Source organism: Salvelinus alpinus, chromosome 7, assembly GCF_045679555.1.
Source record: "Salvelinus alpinus chromosome 7, SLU_Salpinus.1, whole genome shotgun sequence".
Taxonomy (NCBI): domain Eukaryota; kingdom Metazoa; phylum Chordata; class Actinopteri; order Salmoniformes; family Salmonidae; genus Salvelinus; species Salvelinus alpinus.
In genome coordinates, this window is record NC_092092.1 from 34,069,799 (window position 1) to 34,084,799 (window position 15,001).

Here is a 15,001-nt window from a genome sequence, read left to right on the forward strand (position 1 = left end):
AGAAGAGAGTGAGAGAAGAGGGAGTAGAGATAGGAAGGAAACAAAGGGAAAGAGGGAGAGATGAGAGGGGAAGAAGAGAAAGGGTTATAGGATATATAGGAAGAGGGAGGAGAGAGGGATAACAAGACATGACAATGCAGCAGACATGAATACAAGGAAACCCATAGTCAGCCTGTGTGTGTGTGCGCGCGCCACGTGAAATCACGCCACTCTCCCACGGTTTTGACCCGCGCTGTGCGGCACAGTAACCATGGTAACAGTAAATAGGGATTGCCCACCTGGCATCAGCCTCGCTGTAGTACTCCCTAGCAACGATGTCTTCAAACAACTCTCCTCCCGTCACCCTGAAAGAGAGAGAGAACATGATTGTTATCATACATAATAAAGCTCATTCACAAGCCTGAAATGTGTGCGTGTGTTATACTCACAGGTCAAAGACAAGGTAGTGAAAGCCTTCCTCCGAGATACTGTCATGTAGTCTCACTAGAGAAAGAAAGGGAGAGAGGGTGGAGAAGAGGGAGAGAAAGAATTGAGAGATTTAAAAGTGGAATATTACAGGCTAGGGCTCAGTTTGTGATTCTAAATCTGACCTACTGTATGGTTTGTAAGGGTTCAAGCTGATGTAAAAGGTACATTTGCTGTGCAATAAGAAGCAGCTCGGCCCTGCAGCAAGTACAGTACATGTGCTCATATCACTATCCCCGCGTCTCCTCTATCTGTCCCACTCTCTTTATCCAAAGTTTATAGAAGCACGGGCCAAATGAGAGGGGAGGGTGAGAGAGAGGGAGAAGTATAAAAAAAATGAGAACGAAAAGGGAGTGTGTGAGAAAAGGAAGGAGACCATGCCTGAGGGGCAGAGCAATCTGGGACACTGGAGAGAAAAAAAAGGGGAAAAAAGAGGCAGAAAGAAGGTAGAGGGAGACATGATAGAGGGATACAAATGAAGGAGACAGCACAACATTGTCATTGACTCATTGGTATGGCCTCATCCCACTCTCATATTTTCTCTTCCTCCTACATCCTTTGTTCTCTCCTCCTGGTCACCCCCCCCCCCCAAACTGATTTCAACAATAATTATTATCCTCAAATCGCTTACTTTTTCTAATCCTCAATTTGAAAATAAAACCAGTAGACAAACAAATACAGAGACTGACATCCAGACAGAGATATACACTCAGACATACAGATTGACAGACACACTTAGAAAAAAGGGTTCCAAAGGGTTCTTTGCAGAGGGATAAGGTTCTGCAGTGTATGTAATAGCATAACAGATTAGTTCAACTGGAATGACTCTCACTCACGGTTGCACAAAAATAGCTGTGCACAAACCACGGCCCAAAATATTCTTAGTCACCGCCCCTACATTTGAATTACCACTAAAAGAAAAGAGAACCCTTTTTTCAACTGCAAAGAAGTAAAATATTGTAATTTGGTCAGCAGCCTGATTAACTTGTGTTCATACGGCTTAGAAATTGAGAGTTCAGGCAAAAACGAAGTCTCCACCCTCGCAAAAGCGAAACTCACACGGGTGAAAATGACGGCTGTCAGTCGCCCACTGGCGGGTGGTCCCTTAAACACACCGTGTTGTCAGCAAGCGAATGAACGTCACTGTCAATCGGTGCGATGTGTTTTCTACATAACGAAAAGCCCTTCAACGGTTCTTTGCAGTTAGAAAAAAATGTTTGGGTTATTTTAGTGATAATTCAAATGTAGGGGCGGTGACTCAGAATATTTTGGGCCGTGGTTTGTGCACAGCTCTTTTTGTGCAACCGTGAGTGACAGTCATTCTTGTATAACTAAACTGTTAAGCAATTACATAGTGCTTTCGAAAATACCTTTACTTTTCCCATATTTTTTTTAACGTTACAGCCTTTATCACATTTTACTCAGTACTTTGTTGAAGCACCTTCGGCAGCGATTACAGCCTCAAGTCTTCTTGGGAATAACGCGACAAGCTTGGCACACCAGTATTTGGGGAGTTTCTCCCATTCTTCTCTGCAGATCCTCTCAAACTCTGTCAGGTTGGATGGGGAGCGTCACTGCACAGCTATTTTCACGTCTCTGAAGAGATGTTCGATAGGGTTCAAGTTCGGGCTCTGGCTGGGCCGCTCAGGACATTTAGAGACTTGTCCCAAAGCCACTCCTGCATTGTCTTGGCTGTGTGCTTAGGGTTGTTGTCCTGTTAGAAGGTGAACCGTCGCCCAGTCTGAGGTCCTGAGCGCCTTGGAGCAGGTTTTCATCAAGGATCTCTGTACTTTGCTCCGTTCATCTTTCCCTCGATCCTGACTAGTCCCCCAGTCCCTGCCGCAGAAAAACATCCCCACAGCATGATGCTTCATCGTAGGGATGGTATTGGCCAGGTGATGAACGGTGCCTGGTTTCCTCCAGACATGACGCTTGGCATTCAGGCCAAAGAGTTCAATCTTGGTTTCATCAGACCAGAAATTATTTTTTCTCATGGTCAGAGTCCTTTAGATGCCTTTTGGCAAAAATCCAAGCGGGCTAAAGAGAGGCTTCCGTGTTGGTCACCCTACCATAAAGGGCTGATTGACAGAGTGCTTCGGAGATGGATGTCCTTCTGGAAGGTTCTCCCATCGCCACAGAGGAACTCTGGAGCTCTGTCAGAGAGGCCATCGGGTTCTTGGTCACCTCCCTGACCAAGGCCCTTCTACCCCAGATTGCTCAGTTTGGACGGGTGGCCAGCTCTAGGCAGAGTCTTGGTGGTTCCAAACTTCTTCCATTTAAGAATGCTGGAGGCCACGGTGTTCAACCTGCAGAAATTATATTGGTACCCTTCCCCAGATCTATGCAGACACAATCCTGTCTCGGAGCTCTACGGACAATTCCTTCGACCCCTTGGCTTGATTTTTGCTTTGACATCCACGGTCAACGGTGGGACCTTAAATAGACAGGTGTGTGTTTTTCCAAATTATGTCCAATCAATTGAATTTACTACAGGTGGACTCCAATCAAGTTGTAGAAACATCAAGGATGATCAATGGAAACAGGATACACCTGAGCTCAATTTCGAGTCTCAGAGCAAAGGGTCTGTATACTTTACGACTGCATTGCATATGACTATGTGATGGTGTCTTGTGAAAAACTCACGTATGGCCTTGGGTCAATTGAGGTCGTTTGACTAAGTAAGGGTTGTAACTAAAGCGGAACCCTTTTTTGGTGCCATATAGAATTTTTTTTTTTTTTTAATGGTTCTTTATAGCACCATATAGGTTCCATTTAGAACTTTATGAGCATGGTTCTTTATAGAACCTTTAAAAAAATCCATATGGCATCAAAAAGGGTTCCGCTATGGTCACAAGCCAAGAACCCTTATTTGGCACTATATAGAACCATTTGTTTTTAGTTTGTACCAAGACCCTTTTTCATCCGAAGAACAGTTTTTGGAAAAAAGGGTTATTTGATGATTATTGGAAAGGCAAGAAGTATTATTTGGAAGGCAAGAAAGAGGTTCTACATAAAAACCTACTGAATCCGTTTTTTTTTTATTGTAGATATTTTTTATAGAGCTTAAGCATTAATGTTAAACTCCTGATAAAGTTTAAACAGGGAGGTAAAGTAATCTGCTAAGTTTAAAACGATAGGTGTGTGAATGTTTTAAACTGTACCAATGTTATGGGTATATATATATATATATCTGGTATTCTGTTAATCATTTTACATATACAGTACTGGCAAAGTTGATATCTTTGCCATGATATCCGTCTTTAAATATTTTCTGTGATTTTATTGAGCAGAGAGTAGGAGAATAGAAGGGAGTCTGAGTGACCCAGCAGTGTATTGTTTGGTACACAACAAATTGGCCAGTGTTACCAACAGTTTATCAGTGTAACGTGTCTAGTGTTGATTCAGGAGTTAATTTAACACTCAGGTGACTGTGTGGTGTTAGAGAACCTCAGTGTTGGTGTAAATAACCAGAGTTGAGTGTAACTCATTTTTACTCTGAATTAGGGATGCAAATTTTGGTACATTTTGCTGCCGTCTAACTGACCCTAATTAACCGGTCAACAAACAAAAATTTCCCAAACAGTAAAATGATCAACAGAGATCTGTATATAATGACAAGATGCTTATGTTTCCCCACTAACAATGGGAGTTGTCACAAGGTGCGAAGGCAGGCGACAAGCTTAAGCCCATAGAAACGCATTGGGCTTATTTTGGCGAGAATGAAACCTCTCGCTTTGCCTCTTCCTCTCTGATACTATGCATGCATACAAGGACCGGACATTTTTCATTAAGAGCTTATTGGAAACATGCAACAATCTTAGTCAAAAGGCTATAGCCTATTATTGAACATGCAACTCCTGTAATGAAGCAACCAATAAAATTTCATTTTCAACCATTTGCAAAAATGCAATTCGAGTTATACACTGTTCTAAACAGCACACCTAATGCGAGCAGTTGTGAGAGATAAATCTCTGTTAGAAACTTATAAAGACGGGGAATCTAATAGCAGCAACTGGTATGTGTTGCTAATATGACAAGGATTGTGCCTTTGGCTTCTGGACAACGAAAGAAAGTTGATATGAAAACCAATAGAACAGGAGAGAAACGCTGGTTAACGGCTGGAGGAAGTCTTTATAAAATAGTTGCCTCCACATTTCTATGGTTGGATTTTGGCCAGGCTACTCTGAAGCAAAGGTAAGACATGCCTCATTATCTGAAGTAAAGTAAACCGTTCAGGTTTCAAACAATTATACTGCCTCAAGCTCACGTTGTAAAGTGGTGGGTGACACGCTGATAGTCAACGGTAGGCAGGCTATAGCCTATACACCCATATGGCGAATGGGAGGCGTGCCTTAATTACGAGCGGAGATTGAGAAATAAAAATAGCTCCTTTAAAAAAATGGTGGCCACCAACGTTAACACACGATTGCATTTAGAATTGTTATTGGTTGCGCAATGACTAGGCTTATAAAAGACGGTTTCAAAAATACACAAGCAGCAATTTTATTCCACGAAATTATGCAAATGAACATATAGACTGATAAGCATGACAGGTCAAATGTGTTTTCAGCGACTAACGGATAACATCCATACTCTGAATTGAGTAATACACTCAAAACCACATTCATTATCATATTACCCAGCATGCTCTATTGCAGGTTGATTTTCAGAATTGTTTCTTTCAATATCTTTTCTTTTGCATGTACAAGTTGAGTCATCTTATGATACACAAAGATAAATAACAGATTTTTCTAATCCAATCTGTTAGCTGTTTTAATTATTAAACCCGTTACTGAGACAGTTGTTCCAGTTTAGATGATTTAAGTAGTCTCAGTAATCAATCTGCCCTCTCTGGCAGTCATTCTGAATGCAGGTTGCGGGTGATTAAAAGGTAGTCAGCGAAACATTATTGCGATGCGCAAGATGCAAGACTTCGCTCTCACAGTCAAACACAGTATCTGAGCAAGTGGAGAAGTTATTCATCGCACTCCAACGATTTCAGTCGTTGCAGAAATTGACGCACAATGTTGCTTACTTTGTGCATCTACATCATGTCGCTGAATCTACATTTAAAAGTTCCAATTGTTGGAAAACCTTACTTTGGCTGGAGTCCAAATGGAATTACACATCACTTTGCAAGCCAGCATGACGTGACTTGCAGGCCTGATGTGGCCTATAAACCAGGAGCTTCAGACCACTGTGTTAGGGTATAACTAGGCCTTCAAAGAACAGCCTTATATTATATGTAATGTACTGTCATAAAGAGTTTACTATGAAATATAAGCTGAAGGTTCTCTGTAGAACCCTTCATAGAGGGGTAGAACACTCTGCAAACGGTTCTACCAAGTACCAAAAATATGTTATCTTATGGGGAAGTCAAAGAACCCCATATGGTTCTACTTTTAGCACCTTTAAGAGTGTAGAGAGATAGAGACAGAGACGACAAACCTATGTTGGAGTGTTTGAGAAGACGGCAGATGCGAGCCTCTCGATCCAGCTTCTGGTGATCTGAGGAGAAGACAAAAAAATATATATATTAAGTTAGGGAAGCTTATTTCACTTGAAAGAGAAAGAGACAGAGACAGAGAGAGAGTTATATACACGACTGTATCAGGTGTGTATGTTTGTGGAGGTTACTCGCAGCTCCAGCTGTGGAACATTGCTATGCCAGCACTTTGTCTAGCAGGGGACACTTGATGAAATTGGAACACACACACCCCCGCCCCTCGTCGGCACTGTTAGCAAGGCGGTTGCGAGAGGACATAGGTAATCTGGGGTAAACCTAGCAACGGCATAGAGAGTGAGTCAGAAGTGTGACTGCTACAGGGCTCCAAAACAGAGGGAGAGCATGCACACAAACACAGCACTTATTTGCATTAATTCAATCTGAGTATTTGATATTGCAACACTGAATATCTTAAACTCAAGACCTGGCAATTTCATCATCTGAAACACTGTCTAACAAACACACTGCAATACACACCTATCCATTTTTCTATTCACATTATACATTTCAGCCAAACAAATGCAGCACTCCTATACTGCTGCTAACCAGCCTTACATCCGAACACACAGTTCTCCCACCTTTCTACCCCCCCTCCCCCCATGCCTCCCTCTATTCCTTAAGCCTTCCACCTCCCCCATCACTGCTCTGCCACCTTCCATTCCTGATTGCCTCTCTCCCCTTCCATCTTTCCCATTACCCCTCTCCTTTTTCTCCTCCCCATGTAGGCTATAGATTCTCTCTCCCCCTTCTGCAAAGGGAAAAAGTACAGAAACTTCTCTCATTTCCCTACTGGCGCATAGAGAGAGCGAGAGATAATTATATGAACTTTCCATTTGTAAAAAGAGGTAGGGCTGGGCGTAATTGCCAAAATATCATCACTGCGTTTATTTTTGACGGCATTTGGTGTTTCTGAATACAACAGTTCCAAATATGCTTTATGGGTAGTGCATGGTAACAAATCCATTCTAAGTGGTTAATGGGCTTTCTCCATTCTGACTGCATTATACTGTTCAACCAAAAATAATAGGACAAAACTGACAGTGAAGTACTCCTATTTGTAGAGCATTGCATAGGAATCAAAATCCTCTTTTGTAGACGACTCAAACTCTGGTACTGAACCAATGGTTGCCATTTGCATAGTTATTTGTTCAATTCCAGCATTTCAATAAATGTCTTAATTTGCTGCACTAATTTGTTAACATTTACACACCGTCAGGTTCTTCTTTTGTCTTTGTATGCCTCTATTTGACAGAATAATTATTCTCCTCAGATTATTATTCTCCTTTTTGCTTCAACTTCAGTTCTTACTTCCGCCACTAGGGGTAGTCAGACGATTTTCTGGGATCCATTTGGCAAGCCTTGCCCTCCAGAAATTGTTAACTTGTGTTAGCTAGCAGTCCTCAGTTGTAAGCAGTTTTACTGGTGACAATCTTCTCAATCCTCTTTTAGAGTCATTAGTGAATTATTTAATGTAACATATGAAACAGTTAAATAGTTAAAAAACTATTGTAAACGGTAAAGTAAAAATCCAATCTGGTCTGTGAATGAATGAATACCGGTATGTAGTTTACCACCCAGCCCTAGAAAAAGGATCACAACTTCCCATTGCATGTGTGGTGCGTGTTCAGCACGGCATACTACAGCTTTTGCTGATTCATTCGATTATTTCTTGATGTGTGCATGTGTGGGCGTGCACAATGCATGTGTGTATGGCGGTAGTAGATGGGACAGAGAGTGCTGCAGGGTAACTCATTACTGGCACTTCCTGCTGTTCTCTAATTGGCCATCTGCTCCACCGGGGGGCGGGCCTATAGCCATGTTACATCAGGGAGAGAAGGAGAGGCAAGACACACACACCACTAGCCCCCCTCAGATTATGACGGTGTTTAGCGGAGCTTTAAGAGACTTATTACCCACGGGGCAGTGCGCTAGGTCAAACAGGCCCAATGGTGCTAAAAACGACACTTAAATCCTTAAATCCTACCAGGCACACTGCCACCGGTGTGTACACACTACGTATAGACGGGTTGCCTGACGTCGTCACAAAAACAATGGCCGTGCAACGCAAAGGCACTAGGCTCTGTGTTGATTCTGGACGGTCAGATAGCTAGCAACGATGACAAGAAGCTGACGTGGTGAATCTTAGGTAGCTCGTCGTATCTTGTTATTGATTACATGTCTTGTTTTGACTCATGTCACGTCTACGCTAATATGGCTCAAATTCACTAGCTAGCTAACCAAGAACTGTAATGATGTATTTGAGAGACAAGGGCTCATTGTGAAAGTGTATTCACATTTCCAATATTCATTGAGAGGAAATATAGTTGAAATGGTGTGAACAATCCTTTGATTCTAAGCCTACCCCGTCTGTTTTCCCCTAAGGGTTGCGCACGCATCGGTTTTGTTGCTAAACAACCCAACCATCTATGGCTATTCCTCTAATCTCCAAATTTTCCCCTTCTCACTATTCCTCCTCCTCCCTACACCCTCTGTCTGCATCTCCCTCCACCATTCCTCTCTGTCTCTAGACACAGATCACTGCAAGACTGTCGGAGTCCCTCCCATCCTGACCCACACACATACACATTTAAATGCTGTGCAAAGCTTAGCAATTGACTGCTACCATGAAAAGCCTATAGATATTGCTGAAACTAGATTGTTTCAGAATACCAAATACCTTCCCTAATGTCACACTATTAACACACACGCAGGCACACACGCACAGAGAACGAAGGGGCTAACAGGGAGGTGTGTGTGATCCGTGGGTTCTTAGACTAAATATATATCTCATCAGGGGCTAACTGGATTAGCCTCGATACTGACCAATCCGCTAGCTACTGGCGGGTGGGAGGAAGTGAGAGAGAGCAGGAGGGGTATCGAGAAAACGGGTATGAAGCAAAAAGCCAGGACTGCTCAAACTGAACAGAAAAAAAAAAGAGCGGGCGAGCGAGAATGCGTGTTGACTGCAGAGGAGGGCAGCTCTGAGCTGAGGCAGTACACAGTCCCCAGACACACTGTCTATGTGTGTGTGAGAGAGAGAGAGAGAGAGAGAGGTCTGTATGCTGAGAAAAGTCGTGGCCTCGTATGCCTACAGCCCACAGTGGAGCTCGGCCTCTTTGGTAAACATAATTACCACATAACCTACCAACCCCTCCCCCCACACAATCTCAGAACCAAAATCTTGAGTATGCAGAATATTTTATCAAAGTTAGAATGTATGATAACATTTGCCACAAGAGATTACACAAACATGACACATTAGCTACTCGTGGTCAACTCTCAAGACATCTCTGACAGTCACCAATTTGTACAGCAGATCACTGACAGCTCACAGGGATGAACATCGCCACCCCCCCCCCCCCCCCCCCACAAATCTACCACTGACCGCTCTTTCTCTGTGTGTGTGTGTGTGTGTGTGTGTGTATGTATATTACCTCTGGCTGAGAGTTTCTTGGTGTTGATAATTTTGGCAGCAAACTCCTGACCTGATGACTTCTTCACACATCTGCGCACCACTGAGAACGCTCCCCTGAAAACAAGGCAAGCAATGATCAGTTCTGGGTCGGGGGGGTTTGACATTTAGTATACTAATGCCTAGGCAAACACACACACACAGAAGGGTTGGCCATCAACACTAATACACAGCATGGAGCCATAAAAAAGAAATTGACAGTGTACTGCAAGGCTCTCCAACCCTGTTCCTGGAGCTACCATTCTGTAGGTTCACTCCAACCCTAATCTAGCACAACTGATTCTAATAATTAGCTGGTTGATAAGCTGAACCAGGTTAGTTACAACTGGGGTTGGAACGAAAACATACAGGAAGGTAGCTCTCCCGAAACAGGGTTGGACACCCAGATTGCAGAGCTCTCTTTCTCAAATACAGGTCTACAGCACTGCTGGTTGTTCCTTCCCCTCTAATCAGGTACTGATCCAGCTCTACGACACCGAGGTCATGTTCAGTCGGCACAAGAACATTTTTCAAAATAGATTGAACCGAAAAAGGTAGGCTACTATCGGATCTAGTCCAATAAGAAAATACATTTTTGTTTCCCGTTGCAAAGTTTGCTACTTTGTTCCCTACTGAACACATCCCTGGTGAGCAAGCGGACTTGGTTTAATTAATGGCATTAGATTGGTCAATAAATCAACTAACTACTAGGTAGGCCTAGTAGAGAAAACCAATAGTAGTGCAGACCAGGATCAGACTGGCTGTAGTGTACACTAAAGTCTAGACACCAGTACTAGTGTATGTACAGTACCAGTCAAAAGTGGAGGGCAGCTCTGAGCTGAGGCAGTACACAGTCCCCAGACACTCGAGTGATAGATGTGCAGAAGATGAATGTGCACGAGGTAGTCACCTGGAATGCATTTCAATTAACAGGTGTACCTTGTTAAGTCCATATTATGGCAAGAACAGCTCAAATAAGCAAAGAGAAACGAACAGTCCATCATTAATTTAAGACATGAAGTTCAATCAAGATGGAAAATGAAGAACTTCGAAAGTTTCTTCAAGTGCAGTCGCAAAAACCATCAAGCGCTATGATGAAAGTGGCTCTCATGAGGACCACCGCAGGAAAGGAAGAACCCGAGGTACCTCTGCTGCAGAGGATAAGTTCCTTGATTAACTGTACCTCAGAAATTGCAGCACACATAAATGCTTCAGAGTTCAAGTAACAGACATCTCAATATCAACTGTTCAGAGGAGACTGTGTGAATCAGGCCTTCATGGTCAAATTGCTACAAAGAAACCACTACTGAAGGACATCAATAAGAAGAACAAACTTGCTTGGGCCAAGGCCAAGAAACATGAGCAATGAACATTACACCGGTGGAAATCTGTCTTCAGATTTTTGGTCCCAACCACCATGTCTGTGAGACGCCGAGTCTGTGAATGGATGATCTCTGCATGCGTGGTTCCCACCGTGAAGCACATGATGGTGTGGGGGTGCTTTGCTGGTGACACTGTCAGTGATTATTTTTTTTAAATTCAAGGCACACAACCAGAATGTCTACCACAGCAATCTGCAGCAATTCGCCAACCCATCTGGTTTGCACTTAGTGTGACTATCACTTGTTTTTCAACAGGATAATGACACCTCCAGGCTATGTAAGGGATATTTGACCAAGAAAGAGTGAAGATGATGTTTCAGATGATCTGTCCTCCACAATGACATGACCTCAACCCAATTGAGATGGTTTGGGATGAGTTGGACCACAGAGTGAAGGAACAGCATTTGTGGGAACTCCTTCAAGACTGTTGGAAAAGCATTCCTCATTAAGTTGTTTCAGAGAATGCCAAGAGCGTGCAAAGCTGTCATCGAAGGGTGGCTACTTTGAAGAATCTCAAATATTTTGATTTGTTTAACACTTTAGTTACCACATGATTCCATGTGTTATTTCATAGTTGACATCTTTACTATTATTCTACAATGTAGAAAATAGTTTTTTTTAAATAAAGAAAAACCCTTGAAAGAGTAGATGTCTCCAAACTTGACTGGTACTGTAGAACAGAGCAAGGATGGCCAACTCTCTCCTGGACTGCTACTGGGTGAGCATGCTTCTGCTCCAACCCTGCTCGATCACACAGCAGCTCAGTCTTGATTAGGATACAAGCTAGTTAAATGTAACAGGTGTGTTAGAGCAGAGCTGGAACCAGGTTAAACCCTGCAGACCCAAGCCAGTAGCCCTCCAGGAGGGTTGGCCACACCTAAATCAGAGGACAAACAGAAGCAGGTTTAACTACTCTCCCAGCTCTCACTGGAAACAGCCACTCTGTAGCCCAACATCTACCTGTGTTCGTGCTACAGTATCTGGGTAGCTCAGTTAGTATAGCATGATGAACAACACCAGATGTGGGTTTGATTCCCACTGGGGCCACCGATAACAAATGTGCGCAGTACCTTTAGATCAAATCTGCTAAATGGCATATGTTTATAGCTATATTATAATAGTATGTACCAAGAGGTCTGGGCCTTTATGGCAGTGTGCCCAACTCTGGTTGTTCTTCCTAGATGACTAGACTGTTTATGTTGTTGTTGATCATGATAAGAGTAGCATACATGTCAGAGAAGCAACTGTTCTACATACATTGCTATCTGAACGTTTCACAACGTTGAACTACTCAACGCGGCCCAGGTGTGTGAACTGATAAACCAATCATGGATCAATAGAATGCCAGCGAGAGACGCCCAGACACTGCGACTATACCCAGTGTCTGGGGCTAAAGAGATAAAAATACAAAACAACCATCATCAGAGTCGAGAGGATCGAGTCACCGACAGATGCCCATAATAATAATAAAACGTCCCGGTTCTCTCAGAAAAAAAAAAGCCATCGAGATTCTGAGAAACCGCATCACGCTCACCCTTGCACTTTTAAGCCACAGCGACATAGCGTGTGTTAGGAGGCTTATAATGCTACTTATGGCATTTATATTTACGGCTGCTGTATGAAGGCGTGCAAGGTTTTACATAATGTGCAAACAATTTCGCTTTGGGAGGAGGCCTGTGGGCTATAACTATAGATCTATGTTCGACACATCAGCTGCAGACTTATACACAGCTAGCTAAAACCGCAGTTTAGACAAATTACCTAATATTGTTCAACCACAGACAGCTAGTTATCATACATGCTAACATTCAGCACAGTCAAACAGGCTGCTAACGCAACGTGCCGTGCCAGCAAATGTCAGTGTTTTCGCTCAAACGCTTCCTGCCTGGCAATTTTCAGCAGACCAAAAGACAAGACGTTGACACACTAACGTTTTTAGCTAGTTTGTTAGCTAGTTGTGCTATCGCATATACACATAACGTGCATTAAATACATACATTGTAAACTCTGTCCCTAACCTACGACACGCAAGCTAGCTGCCTTCTGTCAACATCAGCAAAAGACAATAGGGTCAAGCTATCGCAGCTAGCTAGTTGGCTAAAGAAGGAGCGAGTTAGCATACGGGGGTGGGGAGTAGGAAAGACAGACAGCAAGGCACTGTGCATTAGCAAGCTAACGTTAGCAAACGGCGACAGTCGCTTACTTCCCAAGCTCCTCGTAGAGTTGGTATTCATCTGTAAAGCGTGTGGATGTAACGATAGTAGTAGCCATGGCTGAGCGGGAGGGAACGGGTCTCCAAGCCTCGGTCAGGGTACGGCAGGCTGGGTTTAGGGGAGGACTGTCACCCTCCTGTACTAGCTACGGCACTGACAGGCTGGAAGAAAGAGAGCGAGAAGGGAGGGGTTGCCAGAGACAGAGCCACGCGAGATGTGAGCAGTGTTTTTGAGCAGAGTCATGTAAATCAGAGCGGGGCAGTATTCGGTGATTCAGCGGTTCGCGAGCTCTAACAAGACGTTTGAAGACTTAACAGCCTTCCTCTCCTGCCTTGATTTGGGTGCAACCCAATATAAGGAAGGTGTTCTTAATATTTCGTACACTCAGTACAAAATATGAAGGATTCAAATGTTACAAAAATCTACACATCCTTAAAAATGAACACAAAACATCACAAACTGATAAACACAAAAACACAGTTTTACATTCAAATAGCCAACATTTGACAAGCTTAATTAAGAGTATCAACTCATTTAATTACTTTATTTTTCTTACTGACCTTATTATTCAATGTGGTAAAGTTATTTAATTCAAACCTTTAAAAAAATTGAATGATATTGTTCCTAATTTCATTTTATAGATGTAATATTTAGCAAGAATTAAACAAATGAATCACATGCTGTTCGTTAGTGGAGAATCTTGGATTATCAAACATAAAAAGAACATCATAAACTTGCAGATGGATGTCTTTACCAAATATTTTTCCCAAGTCCATGTGAATGTCTACCCATAAAATAATTACATGCTCTGTAAATCCTTTCCTGTTCTTGTTACGGTAACTTAGAGGCAGCCAGTTGCATGTAAATTACTGTGAAATAGGTACAGTATGTTACGTACTGTATTTTATGGTGTCCAAAACGCACTAATATTTTTTACTGTTGTTTAAACAGTAACTTACTGGCTGCCTGCAAGTTACCGTATAACAGTACAGTGCATTATGTAACATTTTTACAGTAATTGTAACAAATGAATGAATGGATGGATTATTAAAATTAATTGAGGGGATATTGGGGTTTGTATTTTACAATATCTTACCATAACTGCATGGGATTGGTGCAAGCAGGTTGGCTGCTAGGTAATGTGTTCGCATATTATAGCATGAATGGCAGTTTGGAAGCCTTTGTTAAGGCCTTTACAAGTGCAAGTGATATAAATAAAATACAACATGTTGGTATTTTATATCACGTGCACTTCTAGTGGCAACCTGTAATTTTTATTTATTTTTCCCTGTTTTGCATGTTATTTTGTCATTAATACATGTCACATATCAGTTTGCAAACAATATAAAAAAATGTTAAAACATTTAGTTAATAAAGCCGCATACAAACATACTCTTTTTTTGCTTTCAAAATGCAGGTGTTTGAGCCTAGCTCGGTGCTTTCTGTGGTGGAGGGGCAGCCAGCAGAAAATAGAGAGCGTAGGGGTTGGTAATATTTTCTAGTTGTGTCGTGATTGGCTCAGTGTTCTGTCACTCAAGGGGACACTACTTCACCGCAGAATCAACTGGGAGAGCTTGAAAATTCAAGCTCCTTGGGTGCTGCCATAGTTACATTAGAAGTGTCCATCCAAGAAGGCTCAAGGTCATTGGCCACAGATAAAATTATGTCAAATCACATATCTACCGTAGCTTTGATTGGACTGATCATAAGTGAGTCCAAAAATGTATTAAATAAATTATGTATTATGTAATATGCCAGGGAGATATGTATACTGTAGCTAAGAAAGTAATACTAAGTGTCTGTTGTGTAGTAAGCTGTTACTAGCCCATGTGCCTCACCCTTATAATTTGGTCCCCTTTCCCCTTATAACTTAGCCTACTGTTCTGACTTGGTGGTGCACATGTTTTAGAGAAATGTCATAATCAAATATTGTAAGAGCTATCATTGTCTGCTTATATGCCCCATTTATTTGTCCTACAGTTCT

At 42.4% G+C, this 15,001-nt stretch overlaps 1 protein-coding gene across 10 annotated transcripts in view; it reads right to left on the reverse strand.

The window, feature by feature from the left end:
- LOC139580857 (calcium/calmodulin-dependent protein kinase type II subunit gamma-like) overlaps positions 1–13,209 on the reverse strand; it is a 37,343-nt gene extending 24,134 nt beyond the window's left edge. For 4 of the 10 annotated variants that reach the window (XM_071409933.1, XM_071409931.1, XM_071409932.1 and 1 more), the window contains exons 1-5: positions 13,008–13,202; positions 9,406–9,500; positions 5,914–5,973; positions 429–483; positions 279–344 (exon numbers count right to left, since the gene is read on the reverse strand). In XM_071409933.1, the coding sequence (XP_071266034.1) occupies positions 279–344; positions 429–483; positions 5,914–5,973; positions 9,406–9,500; positions 13,008–13,075 (344 nt within the window). In that variant the 5' untranslated portion in view covers positions 13,076–13,202. Of the gene's footprint in view, positions 1–278; positions 345–428; positions 484–5,913; positions 5,974–9,405; positions 9,501–13,007 lie in introns of all 10 variants that reach the window. The other 6 variants (XM_071409927.1, XM_071409925.1, XM_071409924.1 and 3 more) reach the window with 4 other exon arrangements.
- Positions 13,210–15,001: the final 1,792 nt, after the last annotated feature.